The 26501-nt window shown below is 38.7% G+C and overlaps 1 protein-coding gene across 1 annotated transcript in view; it reads right to left on the reverse strand.

The window, feature by feature from the left end:
* The window catches only part of reck (reversion-inducing-cysteine-rich protein with kazal motifs), a 95945-nt gene that overhangs the window by 17053 nt on the left and 52391 nt on the right, over positions 1 to 26501 (reverse strand). The window contains exons 4-14 of the mRNA XM_017439457.3: positions 24956 to 24992; positions 23554 to 23639; positions 20049 to 20096; positions 16558 to 16591; positions 15960 to 16157; positions 12730 to 12988; positions 12474 to 12647; positions 8081 to 8293; positions 6373 to 6509; positions 2813 to 2956; positions 2539 to 2727 (exon numbers count right to left, since the gene is read on the reverse strand). Coding sequence (XP_017294946.1) covers positions 2539 to 2727; positions 2813 to 2956; positions 6373 to 6509; positions 8081 to 8293; positions 12474 to 12647; positions 12730 to 12988; positions 15960 to 16157; positions 16558 to 16591; positions 20049 to 20096; positions 23554 to 23639; positions 24956 to 24992 — 1519 coding nt within the window. The remainder of the gene's footprint in view (positions 1 to 2538; positions 2728 to 2812; positions 2957 to 6372; positions 6510 to 8080; positions 8294 to 12473; positions 12648 to 12729; positions 12989 to 15959; positions 16158 to 16557; positions 16592 to 20048; positions 20097 to 23553; positions 23640 to 24955; positions 24993 to 26501) is intronic.

Here is a 26501-nt window from a genome sequence, read left to right on the forward strand (position 1 = left end):
GAAAAATGGGCTACTGGAACAAGATGGAGGAAATGGATGAGAGGTGAAAACATGGATCTGTTGGAATGCTACTACTCAAGTAACCCTAGTCAGAGAGGTTATATGCAAAGAATGCTGGAACAATGGTTACTTCGACATCCCCAGTCAACCCTGACTGCCAAACAACTAGTAGCTCAATGTTCCAATATCCACAAACGGCAACTACTACTATCAGGATATATATATATATATATATATATATATATATATATATATATATATATATATATATATATATATATATATAAAGATTTACGTGTCATCAAAAGTCTTTAAAAAGCTTCAAACCACCTCTAAATAAATTACTGGAATTTAGCTTCTATATCTAATATATCTTTAAAACTACTTTGTAAGATTTTTATGATGTCTCTTAATACAAAAGTGAATGTTTATCCAGACCATAGACAGACCTGCTGCAGTGGTTATAAATTAAGATAGAATGAACTCGTGAGGAGGTACTAATTAGAGCTAAAACATGAAATCTGTTTCCACTGCCAGAGCTGCTAATGACATCATTTAGTTACGCTAGGTCAAGGATGGGATGGTAAAGATTGATTTTAAACAGAGTTTAAATGTGGCATGAAAGGTGGCAGGAAAAATGCATTTCTTCAAGGAATGTTAGACCTTTTACCCCATTTCCCAATTTTTGTGCATTTACCCCAATTTTCATAAGAATTTATAAACTTATGTTGACTGCTTGTTTTGTTAACAACAGTGGATTCTATCAAATCAAAACCAGTGCTGATGAATAAATTATATTGTGTTATTGTTTTAAATAGTAAATGCAGTTCAGGAGGACAAAGAGTTTATGACCATCAACAGTCCATTAAGATGAGGGATGATCTGATTTCAAGTCTGACTGAAGTCTGGGTTGAGGCATGTTTTAGAATAATTGGGACAGGGGTCACTGCTACATCCCTCAATAGTATGGCTGATCTGCCAAAATATCAGATGTGTGAAAATATTTTACAGGAACTACAACATGGATGTCTATGAGGGCCTGACCATATTGCTTAAAATCATTTTAAACTAACTCTTACACTGTATGGCTTTAAAATGACAGCCAGTGATGGTGACAAAAACAAAAAACTATGATGTGAGTTGGAGCAAAAATAGGTTAGAAACATTTTGATCAGAGGTCTCTTAATCCTTTCTGTCTCAGTTCATCTTTTAGATGGTAGCTTCTTCCTCTTCTGTTTAAAACCACATTCTAGCATTACCTAAAGGAATGCATATCACCCACTGCCTTGCATGTCAAAATTTTAAACAAATACCTGGTGTGACCTCTTAGAGTACGGATAATGTGTTGAGAAAGACTCTTGGCTACTACTACTATACCAAATTATAGCTTTACAGCTGTAGAATTGACTGCATCATAGCCATTTGTGTTTCAAAAGGACAGTTGGCTGTGGTGGCCATCTTGAACTGGGGTGACTCCAAATGTTAATGAGCTGTAGATGTACAGCCAAGATTACTTTCAGAGAGTTTCATTAAAATATATCCTGTGGCTCATGATAAATTTTGCTAACAGAAAGGCAGCATTGACTCCAACAGTTAATGGCAAAGTTTTAGGAACAGAACTCATTCACAACACACACTCCAAGGGCTACACATTGCACATCTTTTGATCACAAACTTTGGTCTTTAATTTTCTGACAGTTTCAATAAAATCCATCCAAAGATACATGAGATGTAAAAATACTAGTGCTCACCTTTCACCTTTTGGCAGTGGGTGATAAAGACTTTACAGCTCTTACAACCATTACAACGCCTAATTTGATGATATTGATGAGGTCAGTTGTTTACCAGTCAGTTTGCAGTGGACAGATAAAGTTACAGCATTTATAGAGACTAACATTAGAACTTCTAAAGAAACACTGTAGCATCTGATATGAAAAAAATCTGCAACAACTGACAATACATCAGCATCTGAAGTGGTGTCCAATCATTTTAATCAGTGAATCTTTAAACTATAAAAGCCAAGAAGTCAGTAGAAATTTAGAGGTGGTGGTAACTTAAAGGAAACAAGGAAGCAGGATGACGATAATGAAAGATGTTCTACAGATATGAACATTAGGATCTCAAAACAAAAAACTTAAATATTATCACCTGTCGTCACTTTCAAGATAGCTGCCACAGCTAAGCAGCTTTAGCCAATACAAAATGGGTATAGTGCCGTCAGTTTTACAGATATTGAGCTAAAATTTGATGTGGTAGTAGCTAAGAGTCATTACAATATGGTTTGAGTTCAAACACACCTCACAATAATAATCATGAGATTATGTATTATGTCATTTACAATGTTCCACTAAAAGAGCTATAACTCTGTCCATTTTTGTTATAATATGCTTTTAGTAAAAACTCTGGCATAAAAGGCAGCAGGCGATTTGCATTCCATAAAAAAATGCTAGGTTTTTAATTTACAATATTGAAGTCAGTCATATGCTTTTAGGAACTATGGATATACTTCTGCAAGCTGAAAGAAAAGGCATGTCTTACTCTTCCTCTGTCCCTCCACAATGCAGGCCTTGTTGGTATCCATACAGGGTATCTCTGCGCAGTTCTCCAGGCGCCTATTGGGACCACAGATGCACACCTCGTAACAACCAGCAGGACTAGAGAAACTTGGAACCAGAATATGAGCACCCTGGTGCACCAGAAACTCTGAGGCCTCACCCATTTTACACCCTGGAACACACACACAGAGATATGAGGAGAACAGCATCAGGGGAGTGAAATGACTCAGAGTATGTCTGTGTGTGTGTAGGGGTACCTGGTTCACAAAGATATGGCTCACAGTTGCTCATGTTGCTGCAGCCCTGTCTATTCACCTGGCAGATGTAGTTGCTGGGACATGGGTTGGGGTTGCAGGGGTGGATGACCTCCCCAACCCTGGTGTTGCCTAGAGAACTAGGCACTGCAGGGGTGGAGAAACACAGTCTGTTCATAAAATGCATCAATGACAATCTAACTTCTTTTGTGAGGAAATAACAGGTAAAAGGTAGAACCTGTCTGCTGACCAGCAGGAAACGTTGCTGCTTGAGAGCCTCAGTATCGCCCACCGCTGAAGGCAGAGCGATAATGTTTTTGGCAGAATACTGCACATATTCATTAATAGGCATGAGTAGATCACCATAATGTCTTTAATAAAATATCAGACAAAAAGTGTTTTTTATTTTGTTTTGTTGTTTTCTCTTCTAGTCACACAGAGCTCCAAGCAGTGCTCCTCCTTTCTTACATATTTCTCTGAGCCATCATTCAGTTGTGTACAACAGCCAAGAGGGGAAAATCCTTAAACTTTTATGCCCGTTCAAAAACGACATTGCTACGTTTTACATTTTATCTGGCGTATAACAGTCAGTTCTGGCTCATATACCAGAGAAGCAACACTCATCTTTCTTTTCAGTGCAACGCTGTTTTGAAACAAACATTTGCAACAAGCTACAAGAGTTAGCATATTAGCAGGTCAAATATATATATAGCCTAATGCAGGCTTGCTACGAAGGCTAATGATAAAAAGCAGCTGAAATATAAACTAGAAAAGTTCCTAAGGAAAATTTGAAGGGGCCTGCCACACTGTGCATTTAAACTGAATGAGGATGACCCCAAACGTTAATCAGTTGTAGATCTAAATCTGTCAAGTGGTTTTCAAGATACACTGTGTAGATACACTGTTAGAGGTGGATAACAATAGCTGCATTCCTGTGCAGGCCCCAATAAGACAGCCTGTTTTTGTCTGGTGTTTTAGCTGACACTGTATTTAAACTTATTTAAACACTGTATTTATCCTTAACACTTATGAATACATTTCAGGCTTGATTTCAAAGATTAATTGAAATGTTTGAATAAAAAAGCTGACAAATCTGTCCTGAGTTCAGGAAAAGGTAGGCAGATTTGAAACAGGCTGTCGACATGTTCACCTGTGTTCTCTCACTGGCCTTATTTATATCTGTGCATTGAAATGAAAATAACTATAAATACTAAATAATGTTTAGTAATATTATAATAATACTCCTATAATATTATAATTTTTAAGAAATATGTGATAATATTTGTTTTAAAATAAAAGAAAATAAAGCATGGGATGAATATTTAAGCTGTTATTTTAATACCATGAAGTCAGGGTGTTTTTGCTCAATGTTATCATATTACCAGAACCTCATGCTTGTTTATTAGATTCACTGACTTTATTCATAAATTGAAGACATTTTATTCTTGTCAGCATAGCAGTGATGATCTGTTTAAAACAGTCATATATCTGAATTGGTTGAGGATCTGAGGGAATCCAGTATATATTTCAGCTAATAAACCCTTTAAAATGATGTACAGACTCCGTGTACCCAGTGTGCAGGTACATGTTCTGATTTGTAAATGTGAACTCACTGAGAGGCAAGGACAGAAAGAGATGTGGAAGAATATATATGAGCAATAAAAAAGAAAACAGGAGATCATTTGAAGAAACTATGTTAAGTTTAGAAACTAACAACATGTTGAAACAGTACACAGCAGACACTGGAGTTTCAAAAAGAAAAACTTGATGAATTTCTTAGTAACAGGAAAATAGCTAAAAACCAAATGAGTGAACAATAACACACTAATATATATAATATATATAACACCAAATATCTGAAAAGGTTCATTCTTATGCACAGTTAAGACAATATTGTTGAGCAGTGGAAACAGACCCAGTGCAGCCATTAATACTAGAATAATATCGAGCTCTTAGACACTTATTTGGCTTATTTACACAGATTAGATTTAATGGGGTTGATTCTGACAGTGACTGCACATTTTGTTTCACAAAGGTTTGAGAACCACTGGGAAATGTTTGGGATGATAGAACAGTGGATATAAAGTCTCCCCACCACCCTGTTAAAATACCAGGTTTAAATATATATATATAACCCTAAGTAAACATGATAAACAATATCAGAAAATTTCCAACCTTTAATATGACATATATTCTGTACAAATTAGCTAGAAAAAAATCTGTTGTGAAGAAAATTGTAAAAAAAAAAAAAAAAAAAAAAAGATGCAATAAGCTTGTTGCGTAAGTGTACACACGCTTGCTTTCAATTAAAGTGATTGATCAACCTAAAAATAAAGTTCAGTTGTTTCAGTTTCTTCAAAACTGACAAAAAGGGGACAGAAGCTGGTCAGGTAGGCTGCAGAGGAGGTTAGAGGACCACTGAAGGAGCTACAGGAAGTTCTGACAAGTTCTGGTTCTACATGTGACAACAATCCTGTATTCTCCACACTGAACTCTGGGGTAGGGAAGCATTCTCTCACAAAGAAAAACATCCAGGCCTGGGTTAAGATAGTAAAACATATATCAAGTTTCCCAAAAGCCTGTAGGAAATTAGGTTCTGGTCAGATGAACCTGAGATTGAATCTTTTAGGACACAATCACAAAAAGTCCGTTTGGTGCAGGAACAAGGTTGTAGATCATCAAAGGAACATCACAATGAAACATGGCGGTGGCAGAATTAGGCTGTGGGGTTGACTGATTTGAGTTGGAGCTGGTGGTTTAGACAAGGTGGATGACATGATGAACAGTTACACAGACCTGTTTATTTTGGCCTAAAACCTTTGGGTGTATGATAGGAAGATGAAGAGGAGTTTTAGTCTTCAAAATGACCCCAAATGTACATCCAGATCAGTCAAAGAGTGGCTTCACCAGAAGAAAATAAAAGTTATAGAATGTCCTAACCAGAGTCTAAATCTGGGAGAAACTATGTGATGGCATGAATAAATCTGTGCACAAGAGATGTCCTCACAATCTGGCAAAGCTGGACTTCAGCGATGAGGAGTGGTCAAGGTCAAGGTCAAGTCAAGGTGTGGCTGCTGACAGATTCCTTCATAAGACAGTTTTAATTAAATCACACGGTGCTTCAACAAATCATTAGTTTCAGGGTGTGCACACTTATGTAACTAGCTTAAGTCAATGTTTTATATTTTATATATTTCCCGGTGACAGATTATTTTCCAACTGAGTTGTACAGGATACACGTAAGAGTAAAGGAGGACAAAGCTGTGAAATAATTTATTATGGTCTCATTTTTACATCACAAAAATTGCTGTTTACCAGGGGTGTGGAGACTTTTAATATTGTCTACTGTTGAGATGTTACTGTATGTGCAGTAGAGGTGGACTAGTGAACTGTACTGTCTTTAAAACCACACCCTAATCATGACTAAGTTCAGCATAAAGAAATCTAAAGATAAACCCTGATATACCGTCTTTTGTACTCCAGTAGACAACGAGCAGGTTGGTTGGTAAAATGTTGGCCACAAAAAGCCCCGCCCAGAGGAAGTGTTTTACACAGTAACTCACTGAGGTATCTGTGGAGGGGGATGCAGCGCTCAGGATCATCAATGGGAGAAAGCAGCTCACAGACCCCCTCCGGGGTTTGTCCTTCATGGATGCGTTTCCAGTCCCCACACTGGGTCAGGATCTCCACACAGTCAGACCTGAGAACAAATCAGACAACATCCAGCACCAAAACCAGCTAAGACATCCTGCAGCACAGCTGGAAACACAGTTCATCAACATAAGCAGGCCATGTTGTAACACAAGAACCCATCAGGAGCTCACACACAATCTGAAGTCATGTTGTTTGGGAGGAGGAGATTCAAATCGGACATTCAGATTATTTGATAAATAAAGTATATATAACATTACTGCCTGTCTATTACTGCCTCTTTATTCAGCATAGAACTTCTTGAAGCTGTAAAGGCATGAATGACTCATTACTGGCTGCACAGATTTACTCTGACAAGAAAACAGAATGAAAAAAAAGAACCTGAAGGGAACAAGGTAGCAGAAACTTTAGGAGTCATTGATAATGAGCTTTCAGCCACCTTATCACCCATGTTTAGACCCACAGAGATAATTAGTCAGTCTGCCTGACTGACTAAAGGGTGAAAAATAGACACAGTGCTGTTTGGTATCATGGTGTGTACCACACTGAACATGGAGCACAGAAAGCTTCAGGAGATTAGGAAATAAATCATTGAGCGGCATGTTAAAGGTAAAGACTATAAGACCATCTCCAAACAGCTTGATGTTCCTGTGATTAAAGCTGCAGAGATTCAGAGGTCTAAGGTCCACAGGACTGGAGCCAAAATTGACAAATTGAAAGGAGCAACACAAATGATAACCAAAGAGCCTTGAACAACTTCCAGAGAGATCAGAGGTGAACTCAAAGGTGAAAGGTCATCAGTGTCAGACTACACTACCTGTCATTGTTTGGGCCAAAGTGGATTTCATAGAAGACAACCGAGAGGACATTAAATCCTGTCTTGGATCATTTCAGTGTCCAATGAAATCTAAAGATTATCAAGGCTTTCTGGAGCCAAATGTGCTGCCTAGTGTCAGAAAGCTTGATATCAAGCTTGCAGGTCATGGGTCCTCTAACAGGATAATGAGCCAAAACACAATTAAAAACACAAAAAATGTCTCAGAACAGAACATTGGACAATTTTGAAATGGCCTCTGAGTTCTGATCTAAATCCTGTTAAACATCTGTGGAAGGAGGTGAAACATCTGAAGAAAGAACCCTTCAAACCTGAGACAGCTGGAAAAGTTTGATCATGAGGATCTGAGAGAGAGTTACAGAAATCGGCAGAGTTTCCTCAAAAGGTTTTGCAACAAGTTATTCAGTCAAGGTTTTTATCCTTTCTGTCAAGACCAGATTCTTTTTAATAATATAATTCTGATGAACCACAATTCAAAAGCAATTACTGTTTTTCATTAGTTCATTTTTAGTATTCTTTTATTACTTTTGTCTGTTTCAAGTTATTTCAGTGAACTTTGTGGGCTTTTCTTTCTTCAACAAAAGGGTCCAAACAAATTTCTGTTTCTGTAAAAACTTCTGCAGCACAGCATTTGCAATAAAAAAAAAACCAATTTTAACAGAAAATGCTCTGAAGAAAACATGAAAAACAGACCAACATGATAACAGCTGCAAAGGCTGCCACCAGAGCCACAATAGTCTTAAAAATGGTTCTGGATCTGATTTCATTGATGGCATCAGACCTACTTGCATATAGTGCTCCCTCTGGACTTCCCGTGGCACGGTTTGATCTGCAGCGAACAGGCCACAGCCTTCCACATGTCAGGCAGACACTTCTGGATGTCCAACACTGGGATGTTCATGGACGGCATCCGGATTGTCCCATTGGACCACAGCTTGATGTCGTTCATGGCACCCTGATCGGACTGCACGTTACAGCTGCGGAACAGCTCTGTAGGCCTGCACACACACACGCGGGATGGATAAACAACAGTTTTATTGGAATTCAGTGAACAGAACAAACGTTAGTTAAAGCTGCAAGCAGCGATAAACAGCCCTCGCACCTTGGCAACCCTCCGGTTTGTGTCGTAATACTGGGCAATAAGCGAGACCACCCCTACGCAAAAACAGTTCCTTAATTTCTAGAAGGTGGTTGCTCAAAAATGTCTTCAAAATGGGGCTTCTAATTAAAAATTGCCAACATCCATAAGTAAAACAACACCAAGGAACATCACCTTGTAATCTGTTTTCGGTTAACATTTGAAGATCATATGAAAAAGCAGGTCAGAGAATGATGTCCATGAGTAAAACAGGTAACTTTCTGTTCTCAGTAGGCTGGACTGAGGAAATAGCATAATATTGACACATCGTGTTGAGTACTGGACTTTGATCAAACATGTGGCTTTAGGTGCGGATCAGATTTTTGAGTTACTATAACTGTGTTTTTGATGAGAAGTCAAAGTTTGAGGGGAAGCCACGTCCATATGTTGTGACAAAAACTGAATTCTTGGTAACTTTAAATACTCCAAACCTTAGCAGGGTTTCCCCCAGAAAAAAGGCTAAGCCCGGTGGTAGGTGGCCGTTTGCCAGCCATTCGCCAGCTGATCGCTAGCCGATCACTAGCCGACTGTGATTTAGTAAAAAAAATGAGTAAAGTTGACAGGAAAGTTGTAAATATGGCTATTTATTATGTGAAATTGTAAGATACTTGTGCCAAATATTTACACAACTACAGTTTTACAAAAAGGAACTTCTGAAATACTTTTTAAACAAAAATACAATTAAAATAAATACAAATTGTTTGCACCTAATTTTAACCGTAATTTAAGTCACATTTACAAATAAATTAAATTAACATAAATGAAAAAGTGCAAACAAGGCACCAACACACGACTCACGTCAAGGCCAGTGAATAACAACAGAGAACTCTGAAAAACAGACAGATGCTGTACTGTACTGTGCTTTTCGTGCCACAGGCTGCATGTTGGATCAGCATATCTAATGCTGAATTTAATAGCATCATTTTACTGGTAAACAAGGATAATATTTTCACTAAGCACAAAACATGTTTACCATATTCGGTTTTGTAAAGCCACCTGCTGAATTTTGGCTCAACTAACCATTTTTGGTTAAACCCGCTTGTTAGATGTTTATTGCTGTGGCTCCAGCGATGTGCTAACTCCAGGTAGCTGAAGGAGGCTCGGCCTCAGGGCTCATTAGAGTCCCGCAAAGCTCCGCGAACAGCACGCGGACCTGAGCGCACGGTGGAGGCATTTATACTTGGCACTTACATCGGTGCAGTATTCTCCAAAAAGACGGGGGGCAGTGCGCTACGTAAACAGTGGCAAGTTACAAAAGGTGCAAATTGCAACACTGTGTAGGGCCTTCCTGCAGGGGCAGGGACAGCATGATTGCGTCATTGTTGGCGCACGCACCCTCGCCTGGCGAGGTAGATAAAGGTAGCGGTTTTGGGGGTGCGGGTGGAAAAAAACGTGTAAAAAATGACATTTATAATAAACAAGCAGAGCTTAGCCTGGCGGCCGGGTCATCAATGCCTGGTGGCCTGCCAGGCTTAGAATATGCTGGAGGAAACTCTGCTTAGTGCAAAATGGGTTAAATACCATATTTTCCGGACTATAAGGTGCACTTAAAAGCTTTCAATTTTCTCAAAAAACAGTGCGCCTTATAATCTGGAGCACCTTATATATGTAAGAAGTCATAATGTTTTAGTACGACTTTGGTAAATTACAAAGCCACATCACTTGCAGCATTAAGGCATTGTAGTGTTGCGCAGGGCTCTGTGGTGAACGAGCGGTGAAGGCTTTTATACTTGACGCTTATGTCGGTGCAGTATTCTCCAAAAAGACAGGCAGCTGTTTTGTTTTGCTTAATGCTCCTTATAATCCTAAAGTGATGGCAACATACTGACACATAGATAAATTGAGGACTAAACTATACTACAGAATTTGCACTTTGGTGCAGATCAGTTTTTTAATTTCTGTATCTAGGCAAAAAGTTAAAGTTTGAGGTTTAGACACACACGAAAACTCAAGATTTTGGTAACTTTAAATCCCCCATGTCTTAACAGTATAATGACCAAGTTTAAAGTGATATCTTCCAAATCTCAAAGATGAGGAGTTCAAATGTAGGGGTGAAATTTGCTCAAATAGCTTCAAAATCACAATTTCAATTCAGAATGGGCGACTTCCTGTTTTCCCCAGGATAATGATATTAAAGGTTTTTTTGTAATCCTTGGTATACAAAACTCTTACCAAAGCATACCAACTTTTAGACTTGTACATCAAAGTAATGGAATGGGAAAGGGTTGTTTGAACATTTCTAGGGGGTGGAGTTCAACTACTTTGCCACAAATTCTGTGTATGTACACATGTTCAGGTTTGGAAAATAATTATTTCTGGGTATTTTAGTGCTGATTGGAACTCAAAAAAAGAGAAACATAATTAATATAACAGACTACAATACATGTTTAACTGCAAAACAAAATAAACCAAGAGGTGAGTGTGTGGACTGATTTTACCAATGTGTGGCTGAGATCATTACATACAGTACACTAAAAGATTTTGAAGCCAGTACTTTGAAAGTACTACGAGTTTTTTCAAATATGACATGAGTAAAACCCCAAACGGCATCTTTGATCCAAAATGGCCAACTTCCATTTTGCCATGCCTATTTTTGAGACCATCATAGAATAAAAAATTTCACTTAATTGAAGTTCCCAAAAGAGTTCATTCAGCACAAGAAACACTGATTTTAATAGGCCTTCACAGCACCTGCAGCACTCAGGCCTAAAATGAAGAAATAAAGAGTGCTTCCAGACAACACTCTGAACAACAATAGATGTTTTCAAGTTTGATTGGTGTGGACCACCTGAAGTGAATCAGCTAACTGGTAGTTTAGAGAGGAGGCGACCATATGGTTCGACTGTTTCTTTGATACTGGTTGAGTCTCACAGTGACAAAAGCAGTTTTTCGTTTGAATTTTGAAAGTCCAAAAAATATATGTAACCCAGTGGCGGCTGGTGGAGTTTTCTCCAGGGGGGGCTATAAATCCAAAATAGACATATACCAAAAGTTTTGGTATATGTCTATTATGTGATACCTTAGTATATGTTTTGGACCAAAACATATACTAAGGTATCACACCAGTGTATTTACATGAATTAAAACAACAAAAGCAACATTATAATGTACATAAGCATAAGTGCTTCCTGAACCCACCAATACTTACAAAGACGGAGGTCTCCCAAGGCACAAGCCTGTAGGACAAATTTAGTGTTTATAAGATCTGTTTTCTCCCTTATTTTTCAAAACTTTACCGGAGAAAATATGTCAAAGCTTATTTTATGATGTGAGCACTCACTACGTCACGTATTCTAAATGTACAATATAACGAAGGTCGGATGTCTCACTCCGATTAGAATTCAAAACCAAACATTCTAACAGATTTTAGCATAAATTTTCTTAAACTAATTATTAACTATGAACTTATTTATTATTTTTTGTATGTAACTTAGTCACGTAATGAACTTATTGCTGTCTTTGAATAAAAGGCAGGTCACCCACGGCTCAACTTTTCAATCAGGCGAACTTTATGACAGACGGATGTGACGTCAGCNAAACACAGCTGCATTCAGCAGCTCTGGGCGCAGGAGAGGTGCACCCAGAACCGTCCTATCTCTTGTACTGAAGAGGAGCTACTGCGCATGTACAACTTTTAACGAGAGTCTATGGACAAAGATTTTTGCGCCCCGGGGCGGAAATACGTCACCAATCAGACAACGTTGAAGAACGAAACAACTTTACTTATCATTAACTAAAAAATATTTATCTTACACAACTAAAAATATATATACATATATTTCGAAATATTTTTAATGTACTATTTAATTAAAAAAAAAAAAATTTACGTCTTATTCAAGGTAATGTGAGTGGTGGGGTGGTGCCCTAGCGCCCTCTATTGGCCAGTCGCCACTGATGTAACCAATTTTCTCTAAAAAAAATGTAGATCTCCAACTGATTACTTTTTGGAGTCACCCTATATCTATCCACAGTATCTCTATCTCAGGACCCTGCCAGTGTTTCTCAGTTGGACCCTGTAAGCAGCAGAAGCAGGTTCTGACCTGTTGTTGAAGTTGGTGCAGTAACTCAGGTTCTTGCAGCCCAGCTGGCAGGGCTCTCGAACATCTGCCAGGCAGCTGATGAGCTCCGTCTCCACAGGGCTGTACTCACAGAGCTGATCAAAGTCCTGCCACCTCTGCCTGCCCCAGTGGGTGCTGATCTCCTGGCACATTTCCCTGTCACAGCACAGCACACAGTTACAGCCGGTCTTGCAGCACCAGCACCTCTCACCTACAGGAGCTGAATCTGCTGCCGTACCTGCACAGAGATGTGTTCGCTTTGGAGCAGCAGTGCAGCTTGGCACAGTCCATCTTGGCTGGATGGGGGATCTCCATCTCAGGGGGTGAAGGAGCACTTTCCAGAAAACACTGCCACATGGGGTCCTGAGGGAGGGGCTGGGAACCACACTCGCTGATCAGACCTTCCATGATCTCGTGCTCTGTATTCATGGTGCGCAGGATCTGCCGGCAGGCCACCTGACAGTGGATGGACTCCGCCCGGTCGCAGCAGTGCAAACCTGAAGGGGAGGGGTCACAGGGCCTCATCAGGGTGGAAAAATGTGCTTCATCATAATCAATGATCCAAATGACCTGATTTTAATATTTTGGAGGGTGTTTAATTGCCATTTTTGTTTCCAAAGTAAGGGGTGGATGAAGAGAACACTTAAAAAAACAAAAAACAAAAATGAAAGTTGTCTTCTAGTACAGCATCAAGGTAATATAAACTTTTTAAACAGTTAATGTCAAGTCATCTGCCATGTAGTGATAAATAAATCTAAGAATAAAACGAAAGACTTAGCATTCCTTAAGGGGATGCATATCGACAACCACCTTTCATCCCAGACTTTTGGGCTAAAATCATGTTATGATAAGAAATGACAGACTTGTAGCCATTTTGGTCCAACCTTGAAAATAAACTCATGCGATATCCTAAAATTTCACCCCCAAAGTACAAGATGGGAATGACTCTCAGCTACTATCACATCCAATTTCACCTCAATATCTGTAAAATCCATGGAGCTATAGCCATTTTAGTGTTGGCTAATGTTGATTAGCTGTGGCAGTCACCTGAAAGTGAACTGCCTCCAAAAGTTAATTAGTTTACATGTACATCTAATGATTACTTTCCGAAAGTTTCATTAAAAACTGCCTGCAGTAAATAAGATGTTACTGTATGTGAAAAAATAAATAGGGTAAACTCCAAGAGTTAATGTTGAAGTTTTATTTCCAACACAGAAAAATGTTGAAATCTCAGCCACTTTTACTGGTATTGAGCTACAATTTGGTGTGGTAGTAGCTCAGAGTTATCATTATACCAAACTCTGAGCACTAACAAATTTCACAATGTCTCACAATACTGTGTCATCTCATGTATAAGATCATTTATGAAGTTTGACCAAACGTGCTATTAACCTCTTTTCATCCTAAGATGATCTTAGTTTAAAACTCAGGCATGAAAGTAACTATATTTTTAAATCTAAAAATATAGTTACTGAGAACTGTTTATGTTGCACAGCACCTCTGAGAGTTAGTACCTAAATGACTGAAAGACAGAATCAAAGGCAGTCAACATCCCTTTTATTATCACTGATTGAACTAAATGGTTCTGAACTAGATAATTAGACTAAACGGAAATGTTTAACACTCCAGTCCACACTGATATTATAAGAAATCTGTACCTGCAGGACTGTTTTTGTGTGTTGGTGGATCTTTAGTTCTGTGTAAAACTTTAGTTTGCAAACACACTCCCAGATGCTGACAGAAGCTCGAGAACCAACACTTCATACTTGTCAGCTGAGAATAAAACCTTATCACCTGTAATACTTTTACTGGCGACTTACTGTCCAAGAGGCACTAACATCAAAGACACGAAAAAATACCCAATAGTTTTCTTTGTAGAATTTCAAGCCTTGTTAATTGATTTGACAGAAGAACGTCACATTACAGAATGAATGACCCCAGAAGGAGGGGTCGATTTGGATGTAATCTAGTTCTTATGCAGACTGTCTAAAATGAGCACCAGAGGGTGTCAGTGGTGACATCCTGAGTTGAACGATAATAAAACTGCTGTGAGTGGTCGTCATAATCAATGATGTCCACTGAAGGTTTGTACATTCTGCAAGATTATTTTTGTCTTACTACTTTTGAAAGGGAGGTGACAGAAAAAAAGGGCATACGTTTATTTAAGCTGCTATGTGCACGCTGTAAGGTTAGACAGATTCTGTCTGTTACCTTTTCCAATGAATAAATATCTAATATAACTTTTGGACCAGAATCAGGGTCTGTGTTTGATTGATTGACACTGTCCCTGACTAGTGATATGTGGAGTTTTGTTCCCTTGTTGAGATCTGATATTCTTCCAGATTTGCTGCATTTTCCTTTTAATCTATGTTGGTTTAAAATACTAAACAAAATAATCTTGAATTTTTTGTTTATTGTGGCAGGGGAAATGCACCTTGAAGGCTGGAAATCTACCAAGACAGATGAGAAAACAGATGGAGAATCTCAACACAACACCTGCATGTGTTAATTTGTTTGATTTATCCATCCATCCATTTTTTTTTACCTGCTTCTCCTTTCCAGGTCACAAGAAGCTGAAACCTATCTCCAGCTATCACTGCGCAAGAGGTGGAGGATACCCTGGACAGGTCGCAAGTCCTTCACTGGGACACATAAAGACTAACAAGACAAACAACCATTCACACTTTCACTCACACCTAGGGACAATTTAGAGTTACCAATGAACCTAACATGCATGTTTTTGGTCTGTGGGAGGAAACCGGAGTACCCGGAGTAAACCCACGTGAGGGAGAACATGTAACCTCCACCCTGAAAGGCCCCAGGCCAGAAACTGATCCTGCAACCTTCTTGCTGTGAGGCAACAGCTCTAACCACTAACCACCATTGTTTGATTTAAGCACATCTTATTGTGCATGTAAAGGTAACACTTAAATCTGTCCAATTCATTTATAATATGTACCATTAATAAATACAAGTTTTAAATATGATGTGAAAACAGCCTGATTCAAATGAACTTTTGGATATGTTATACTCTCCATTATTCCATCTTAAAGAGCTGTGTTGTATTTGTTTTTCTCCTCTTTCTGAAGGCCAAGTCACGTGGCTGAACTTCTGTAAAAAAAAGTTTTTCTCACCTCAGTCTTTAAATACATACATTTTAAGAGCCTTATTTATACATTTTGTCATACTGGAGTTGTAATAGTACATACTTATTCCATTAATTTGATTGTCTTTGTTAACATTTTATTTTGTGGTATACTGTAAATGCTGAAGTAAACTGTGTAAAATAATATGACCTAAAATAATATTGGTCATTTAGATTAATAATGGTAATAATGAAAATTATTTGATAGAATAAGTAAAATAAAATAGTCATTAGTGACTAAGCCATAGTATTATCAGGTAGTTGCTGGAGTGCCATCAGACAGTGATGTTAATGTGTGCAGAATGAGCCACAGATGGACGTACTGTCAATGGGGCTGCGTACAGGGTAGGACTTTGTGAAGTTGTTGACGCAATCGACCAGCTTGGGGCTGTGGCTCTGACAGTACTCTTTGACAGCCTTGATCTGGGACTCTGTGGGGGTTGAATCTGTCCTGAAGATGGCCTCACAGTACTCCCTGCACGTGGTGTGACGGCCTGCAAAGCTGCAGCATGAAGAACCCACTGGACGAAGACAGGTTTACAAGAGAGATGTTGTTAATAATCAAGTAAACAACATTTTTAAAGTAGAATGAGTAAACAAACACCACGCAGCCTTCATCGTGAGAACAGTCTGCTAGTCCGACATAGCTCTGTGCTGACCCGTGTTAGGAAACATGGCATTCTTTGATAAGAGCTACACATTTGATTTTGTATTTATCGTAAGACAAAACTCAACAACAAAAACAAATCTGCCAAACATGAATAAGGCTCTGTTGAGGTTGTGACAGACATGGAAGAACAAGAAAGTATTAATAATAACAAAAAGTCTATTTACTGTCCATGAAAAGGAGGATTTTTTATTTTTACCTAACCCTTCTTCATTGATCTGTGTGTGTGTGTGCGTGTGTAACTAAAAACTTACTTTCATTTTTGGTGATGCAGCTGTAGAGGGAGTTCTAGAAAGAGAAGAGAAAAGCTGTAGTAATCTTGGCCACAGCTATTAAAATAAACCTCTTTAGTACAGTGATGCCTACTGGCTAACAGCATATAGCTGACAGCACACAGCTAATAGCTAACACCTTAAAATTAATAGCTAAAAACTCACAGCTAACAGCTCACAACTAATAGCTAACAGCTTACAGCTGATGGCTAACAGCTCAGAGCTAATTGCTAACAGCTAATACCTACTAGCTAACAGCTCACAGCTAATGACTAACAGCTCACAGCTATTGGCTAACATCTCACAACCAATAGCAAGTAGCGGTAACAAGCTCATAACTAGTGGTAAACAACACACTGGATAAATGTGGTCGAATGGTACCCAAAAGAGGCAGATGATCACAACTGAAGGGGTTGAACTACCTGAAGGCAGCACTGCAGATATTTAGAACAGCTACAAATACCTTGGATTCCCACAAGCAAATAGCTTAGTCAAAGATAGGTATGGAAGCTACGCTAAGCCACTCCGCCGGATGGGAGACTCTACCAAGAGTGGTGGAGAATGACAGGGGTAACAATATGGTGGGACTTTCAGATTTAGACTGACAACAAAAGAGATGACTAACCAACCAGACATCATAATGGTCGACAAAGGAGTGACTGTAATATCAAGAAGAAGAAACACCAGAAGACTGAGAAGTACCAAGGTCTGAAAGAGGAAATATAGAAGTTGTGGAGAGTCTTTTGGGGCTTTCAGTCTGAAAGGGGTATGCGCTGAACTCACTGCTGAACCCTATGACGAGCCCCGTCGTTTCACAGCAGACTGTTGCAGAGTTCAGCGTAAATTAGGCATGGATTTTAAAACTGTGAATGGACAAGCAAAGAGTGCTGTCTACTAGAATATTACATCTTTATGAGCGTTAAAAACCCACTCTTGCACCGTTTCTGCATTAGAAGTGTTCGTGTGTACACATGAGACCAAATGACCCTAAGAGAAACGAGGTATGAAGAATTCAGGCTGATTAAGGTGCTCCGTTTCACAGTGACCTGCTCATCAAGATAAAAAAGATGGATGAAGCTTCTCCATCTCCTCCAGTAATCAATGGACCTGCTGCTTTTGGCCTTTAGTTTCTTTTTTCTGGCTTAGCAGGGAGCAATGTAATATGACAATTGGCTGCCCAAGTGTACACAACAGCACATCACAGTTAAAGTTCAACCAAATTCAATTTTGACTGCCGTAGGCACAACTCTGCACTGAATTTTGCCTGGCACAGCAAAAAAACAACAACACATGAACAGGTTTCAGAGCGTAGCACAAATTTTGCTGCTTTCGATTTGAAAGCCCCTTTAGTACTTCAGTGGTCTTCAGAGCACTTGGTGCTGTGACCTCCAAACTGGAAGAGTGGCTTCAACAGCTCCCAGGAACAACCTCAGAGAGCTTTGTCTCTGTCTGCACCTGAGCGCAGTCCTAGGAACAGCTATAGTACTGAAGAGAATCCTCAAGCTCCCAGGTCTCTGATAGAGCACCTGAGGTTAAGTTAAAAAGTGCAACTGTTCATTTGGAAAAGGGGCTTAGATGAGAGAGTTTTTCTGTTATTTATATATAGTATTTGGCCACGCCTGTTAACTGTGGAATTCAGGTGCTTCAGTCAGGATTTGGGGTAGGACAATCATAACCCTTCAGCATGACAAGACATTTTGGTCATAGATATGCTTCCAATTTTGAGGCCACACTTTGGCCCCTTTCTATTCCAACATGACTGTGTCCCAGTGCACAAAGTAAGGACAATAAAGACATGGTTTGATGAGTTTTGTATGAGAGAACCTGACTGGCTCACACAGAGCCCTGACCTCAGCCACATCAAATACCTTTGGGATGAACTGGAATGGCAATTGTGAGGCAGACCTTCTGGTCAAACTTTAGTGCCTGACCTCAAAAATGCTCTACAGAATGAATGGGCACAAATTCCTGCAGGAACACTCCAAAACCTTATGGAAAGCCTTCAAAGAACGTTTCTGTGGGAAGTTGTGCCCACTGATGTTGGACGAGAAGATCTGGCCCACAGTCTACATTCCAGTTCATCCCAAAGGTGCCTGATGGGGTTGAGGTTAAAAAATGTTTTTCTGTCCCCTTTTTTTCCTTCACGTTTCCAGACAGGAATAGCACATAAATCCATAAACCAAATCAATATGTTTATGTCCTTTTTTAAAAACCTTTGTGGGATCCCTGAGAGTTTGAAAGCAGAAGTAAGTAAGTAAGTAAAAATTTATTTGTATGGCACATTTCAGCAGCAAGGCATTCAAAGTGCTTTACATCATAAAAATATCAGTAAAATCATTACAATAATTAAAAACATTACAATCATCAAAAAAAAATCATAAAAATCATTGAGCAGATACACTTGATAATCATAAGGAGATGGTCAATATGTAATAAGATATTTTGTTCAGAGCAGCTTTACACATGAATTTGTTTGCGGACTACTAATCAAAGGCAGCTCTAAAGAGGTGAGTTTTCAGCCTTGATTTAAAGGAATTTAGTGTTTCGGCTGTTTTGCAGTTTTCCGGGAGTTTGTTCCAGAGTGATGGTACATAGAAACTAAAAGCTGCTTCTCCATGTTTGGTTCTGGTTCTGGGGATACAAAGTAGACTAGAACCAGAAGACCTGAGTGTTCTGGAGGGTTGATACGATGATAGTAAGTCTTCAATGTATTGTGCTAGACCGTTCAGTGATTTATAAACTAATAGAAGTATTTTAAAGTCTATTCTCTGCGCTACAGGGAGCCAGTGTAGGGACTTTAAAACAGGGGTGATGTGCTCTATTTTTCTGGTCTTAGTGAGAACACGAGCAGCAGCATTTTGGATCAGCTGCAGCTGTCTGATTGATTTTTTTGGCAGACCTGTGAGGACACTGTTGCAGTAATCGAGACGACTAAAGATGAACAAGTGCATAATTTTTTCTAGGTCTTATTGTGACATTAGTCCTTTAATTCTGGAGATCTTCTTCAGGTGGTGGAAAGCCGACTTTGTAACTGTTTTTATGTGTCCCTTAAGTTTAGGTCTAAGTCCATTACTACACCCAGGTTTCGGGCCTGATCACTAGTTTTTAGCTATAATACCTGAAGCTGCGCGCTGACTCTTGATCGTTCCTCTTTAGGTCCAAAGATAATAATTTCAGTCTTGTTTCTGTTCAGCTGGAGAAAGTTTTGGCACATCCACACAGTGATTTGTTCTAAGCATCTGTTCAATGCTAGGATAGGTTCAGAGTCACCTGGTGACATCGTAATATAGAGCTGTGTGTCATCTGCATAGTTATGGTAACTAATGTTATTACTTGTTAAAATCTGGGCTAGTGGGAGCATGTAGATATTAAATAGAAGGGTCCCAGGATTGAACCTTGGGGTACTCCGCATGTGACTTCTGAAGTCTGCACTTTATTCTCAAATACTCACAGCTCCTCACTCGTGGACTTACCTCAGTGACTTTTTTGCATACTTTTGTAATATCATTTTTAGATGATGCCTGGAAGAGAAGCAAATATAACTGTAACACAACTAAACTTAATTGTGCTAAATGAAAAACACATTATATTTGGTTAAATGGATAGACCAGCCATTCTGAAATAGATTTCTGTGTAAAAAGAATTAATATCCTATCTGTTGTAGATAACTCTTTGAATAACCTCAGTTTGGAAAAACTGTGTAACGAACTCGGTATTACTTTGAAGCTTTAAGATAGAGAATTTGAAAATAATAATAGCTCACTGCAACTCATTTTGCCAGCACCGGCCACATTTGACATCCCATTATTGTTTTGATAGAATTCTGTGGGTGGTTGTCAACACAAGTAGTCTTAGCAACAGCAGCTAGCTGCAGCACTTTCTGTGCAGCTAGGGACATGACCTGCAGACGTGAGATAGGTTTTCTGCTGAAATAACTGTAATGTGAAACTGAGAGCATGAAGGTCTAAATTAGGCCTGTTCAATAAGCAGCCTGTGGGCCAGATGTGGCCTTTTTTTGGGGGGCCCCCACAAAGCTGACAGAATCCCATATTGATTTGTCGTAATATAATGCTAAAATTATACATATTAGAGCTACTTCAATACCTTGAGGGTCATATTAAACTAGCTTCTGTCAAACAGGCAGTCTTTGAGAAACTATGACAATGGAGAGGAGTGGGGTGGGTTGTCTGATTGACCTATCTGACATGTGCAAAAGGCAGAAAGGCTGAGATACAGAAAGAAGACAGCAGCTAATGCTACATTAGCAGAGCTCACTAGAAGCACAAAGATTGCTCTTTGAAAGCCAAGAAGATGGAAAGTAGATTTAGATTTTTGACAGTTTCAAAGTGAATGGACTGAAAAGTAGTTTTTTAGTTAACTTTCCCAACATCAACTAGTGTTTGATCATGTTATGTTGAGGAATGAGGAATGTAGCAATTTTGGTCAAACCTTAAAAATAACCTATGTGCAAGATGTGGCATTATCACAAGATGCTACACTGAATGTATTTGTTGTGAATGACTCTCTGCTACTACCATATCAAACTGTAGTTTAATATCTGTAAACTAGCAGAGTTATAACCATTTTTGTGTTGGCTAGTGTTGATGCAGCAGCAATCTTGTATTGGACTGACTGCAAAAGTTAACAAATTGTAGATGTACTGCTTTGAAGTGTATCATAAAAAGTGCTTTATGAACTTTTTTGTAAACTGACAGACAAAGTGACTTCAAAGTTATGCCATATTAAAAAAATATCTTGCACAATGCTCAGAGTTTGTGGTGTGAATGACTCTCACCTACAAACACACCAAATTTTAGCTTTCGATATCTGTAAAACTGACTGAATTACAGGCATTTCTGTTTTCGAAAGTCAGTTGGATGTGGCAGACATTTTAAAATGATCTGGGTCTAAAGGTTATTAAGTTGTAGATGTACATCCAATATTTATTTTTTGCCAACAGGCAGACACACGAACACAAGCATAATCAAAATCGTCTGCTTTTGCCTATTGGGGGTGGTTGATCATTCTTTGCCATTGAAGTTGAATAGCCCTGGTTTAAATATAATCCACTTTGGTGTTGGATGTGTTCAGACCGTCTCCAAACTGAGGTTGTTCAAAAAGTTATCTACAACAGGTAAGATATTAATTATTCACACAAAAAACCACTTTAAAATGACCGAATTATCCCATTAAGGTTTTAAGAATACAGGTACAGTTGAATCTGTACATTGTACAAAAAGACAATTAACTTATTCTCACTGTCTAACATTAATGAGTTTTCTTGAACAAGTCAGGAAAGGTCTGTGGCCGGTACAAAACATGTTCATTACATTAAATACACAAAATCATTCTCAGATATTGAGATTTCACCTTATCAGCCTTTTTTGAGCTCATTTCAGAATGAGCGGTTTCAGGGCTATGCCACTATTAAGCAAATAAGCTGCTGTTGGCCACGCCCCCCCAACTCAGTGTCCCATCTCAAAACATAAAAACTCTCTGAAGGATTTAACGCTGCAGATCTGATGCACATTTATATCATTATTAATTAAAACTCTGAGGATTCTGACTGTGGGACAGGGGCACTTAGCGGTTCTGAATCAACATTTGTCGAGTCGGACACTGGCAATCAGCAGGTCCAAACCCGAAAAGTGTCCAGACGACTGCCTGGTAAAGATGGTAAAGTTTTATTTTTTCCCAACTTTTCTTCTCTGTTATTAGCATATTTCTAATGTTAGTTAGTTAGTTTGGGTGGACTGTTTCTAGAAGCAGTAGATGCCCAAATGGAAGTACAAAAACATGCAAAAAGTGAATTTTGCATAATAGGTCCCCCTTTTTTTTCTTGTTGTAGGTCAGTTGGGATTCCCAAAAATATTTCTTTGTTAAATGTTTGAATAATGAAAGAGAGAGAATGTTTTTAAAAATCACAAGTTTGCATACACTAAGATTACTATGCCTTTAAGCAATTTGGGGAAGCCCAGATGATGATGTCATGACTTTGGAAACTTTTGATTGGTTAGCTGACAACATTTTAGTTAACTGGAGGCACACATGTGGATGTACTTTAAGGTACATCTCAAATCAAAATAAAACAAAAAAATTAAAAAAAGAATCAGCCAAAATATCAGGAAGAGAATTATCAACTTCCACAACTCTGGTTCATTCTTAGGTACAATTTCCAGATACCTGAAGGTCCCACATTCATCTGTTCAAACAATTATACACAAGTATAAACACCACAGGTATGTCCTGCTATCATACCGCTCAGGAAGGAGACGGGTTCTGTGCTCCTGAGATTAACTTGTTTTTGTGTAAAATGTGTGTATCAATCCCAAAACAAAAGCTAAAGACATTGTGAAGATGCTGCTGAAGCTGGTCAGAGAGTCAATATCCATAGTGAAACAAGTTTTGTACCAACATAGGCTGAAAGGCCATTCAGAGAGGAAAGAGCCATTAATCCAAAAGAAACATAAAGAAGCCAGATTACAGTTTGAAAATGCACACAGGGACAAAGATCTTAATGTTTGAGACATGACTAAAATTAAACAGTTTGGTCATAATAACCATCGTTACTTCTGGAGGAAAAGGGGGAAGCTTGCAATCCTGAGAACATCATTCCAACTGTGAATTACGGGGGTGGCAACATCATGTTGTGGGGGTGTTTCAGTAAACTATTTTGAGACGCTTGTGGAACAAAACATTTGACTCAAGTTGTACAGTTTAAAGACAGTGCTACCAAATACTACAAAAATGTATGCAAACTTGTGACTTTGAAAAATGAAAAATTGGCAAAATATTGACCTCATTATCTGAGCATTTATTCAATAGAAATAACTTTGTGACTCCTAACTGAGCTGAAACAGAAAAGGTGTGGTCTGATTTAATGTTAGACGGTGAGGGAACAAATGGTTCTTCATCTTTTTATGCAGAATACGCAAATATCTAGTTTCAACAGTAAAAAGTCAGTTTTCTGGATCTCACCTGTCGACATTCCCTGCGACACTCGAAAGCGATGGCTAACTCACAGCAGCCGAGCCCAACCCAGCCATCAGATCTCCTGGAAACACCTGGAGCAGAATCAAACATCAGAACAAACAGAGTCAAACGTCTCTGTGGGCTGACCTCACACTCAGACACTGACACCAGGCTTTATTAAAAACCATAAATTCAAAACCATAATTTATTGGATTATCTGGAGTTATTCATTGTGTTTTGGTTCTGCAACATGAGTGAACTTTCAAAGGGCTCAGTAACTGAAGCTGGTATGTTGAAGAGAATGTTTACACCACCCGAGTAAATCAGCTGGAATGCACTGAACATCAGAGGATCGATAATATCACAGACATCTGAGGAAAACTACGTTAACGGGTTAAATCTTTACAGATTCCTGATGCGGTTTAAGCACCAGGGCTTAGCAGGTCCAAAACGTAAAAATGCTATTGGAGGCTATTGATGATCTGGAGGCTATTAGATCTCTGACAGGCAGGATAAGCAGCAGGATTCAGGCCTTTAATGCAGAGCCTGATCTCAGATCAGCTGTTCTGTGGTCAGAGGCAGCTCTAACAGCCTCAATCTAAGGCAAGCACACACACACGATGGCTGGATGTCATGGATTTATGGAGTTCAAATGTTTATAGGCCTTTTTCTATGAGCTCAGCTTCGCCCTACTCAGGTTGACCTGGCTCAGGTTCAGAGTTTTTTCATTGGGTGGTCCCACCCACTTTCAGCTTCTTAGAACCTCCTCAGCTGAGGTTCCAAGCAAGTAGAGTTCAGTTGAAGATTTGACGTCAGCAGACTGGAGGCCATTGGTTCACCAAAGAGAGATGTCAGTCAAGATAGCGTCTCCTCCACAAGAAACTCACCATTTTTAAAACCCTGCAACTGTAGCTCTTGTTTGGTTATTTACTTTTCTTTTTTTAAAATATAAAAGATATTCAAAAAATAGCAACACATAAACCAACAAAGTAGGACTATGAGGTGTAGATGTTTCACTGCTTGTTGACTGATGACAGAATTAAGATGGACCAAATGGACCCTATTTATGGGCTCTGACCAGCAGAGGGTACTGGACTGACATGTACTGATTAGGTGAGTGTTTTTTGACTTTATTTAACTTATTTACCCATTGGTGGTAAGTTTCGGTCGACCGTGCTACAATAACCCGCCCACATCAAGGCGGCATTCAGTTATATGGAAAACTACAGAGACCATGTAGAACTGAGTCAGGTGGAATTAGGACAAAGTGAGTCGTGCTGCGATCCACCCTGGCAAATAAAAGCTATTTCAGGGAAAACAGCTGTTTATAACTGAACCTCTGGAGGGCGCCAAAGTTGGAACTGGTCAATTTCATCATAGCTGTTTTTTCTAGCCTCTCATGACTTACCTGGGAGGGTAGAGTTGATGCACATCCAAAGTTCATTCTACAGAAGAAAAAAAAGAAGATGGTTCATATCAGAGGTTAGTCCATAAATCAGTGAAACAAAACTTAGTTTCATATTGTATCTCAAACACTAGAGCCTCTGAGCTTACAACCTCGGAGCTCTGTGAGGTTTTAGGTACAAGTATATTCAGTTTGTAACTGATCTGATAACTTCCTGTTATCTCATATATGGCTTTAAGCATCAATCCAAAAAGTTGTAAGGATCTGAGGTTTGTTTGTTAAAAAATGTCCTATCTTTTCTCAAGTCTCACAATTTAAAACAATTGACCCAAGCTGTGAAATGAACAAGTAAGAGTATAATACACTAAAGAGACAGGACAGGTTTGAAAGTATGAAGGTAATCTGAGCCGGAGCTGTTCTGTGTCACTTGTAAGGTGTGGGTTAAGGAGGAGGTTCAAAACCATAAATGTTGGGCTTGATGGGGGTTCTAAATTACAAATAGAAATGAGTGTATGTCCATGGTTGTTTATCTTGTGTCTCTCTATAAGTGCTTTTGGACCTAACAGTCCTAAGGACACTTTGAGGGTAATAAGGTCTGTTAGTCCCACTATAAAACAGTTGGAAGGACCTACATTATGTGTTAGTTTTTGCACCACCAGATGAATGCTGTCATTGTGCAACACACACCCGATAGTCAACATGGTCACGTCACTTCCACACTAACATTCACCACCACCAACAATAACAGAGGACTCTGTAGGTGGAGCTGTGTGCTGTATGTTTTTGATTGACTTTATTAAGCAGAGTTTGAAAGACAGAAATGCAGGAAAAATGAGTTATAGGAGCCAAGACTCATCTGACAGATGAGTTTACAACAGAGACATGAGTACCTTCTAACTTAGCAACAACAATGCAGTTATAAAGGTGTGGGTGCTGGAAGAGAGTTCAGTTTGCATGGCCAAAAAAAATACTTTATATTTTGACTAATCACAGCCTCTAATACAGTCATAATTTTGAGAAAAGGAAAAAAAAATCTCTAAAAAATGCACTCTTTCATCATGTGGGTATTTAAATAGAAATAATTTTGTGAATTCTAACTGACCTAAAACAGAAAAGATTTAGTTTCATTTATAGTAAAGATGGTTTGTCATTTTCTACAGTGTATGTAAACATCTGGTTTCAGCTGCATCCATATCTTAGGGGTGTAAGGGTATGCCTGAGTCATGGTTTGGTACTTCTGTACAAGGATCACGGTTTGATACATTTTGGTACAACAGGGAAAAGAAACAAATGCCAAATGCTATTTGTCATTTACCCATTTTAAAAAAGTAAAAAGTATTAAATTTACATACAAACTCATTGTTTGGACATCTGGCTTCTTGTAGTAGAAGTTCTTTTGTCTTGTTTAGTTTTAGTGCTGCTTCACATGAAATGTTTAACAATGTTGTAAAAAATTTTGTTTGATTTATTGGTATTGTATTTATTTTTGGGGCATTATTTAAATGTCCTTTCCCTAAAACAAAAATAACACAATGTAATTATTTTATTA

The sequence above is a fragment of the Kryptolebias marmoratus genome, linkage group LG21 (genome assembly GCF_001649575.2).
Source record: "Kryptolebias marmoratus isolate JLee-2015 linkage group LG21, ASM164957v2, whole genome shotgun sequence".
Lineage (NCBI taxonomy): Eukaryota > Metazoa > Chordata > Actinopteri > Cyprinodontiformes > Rivulidae > Kryptolebias > Kryptolebias marmoratus.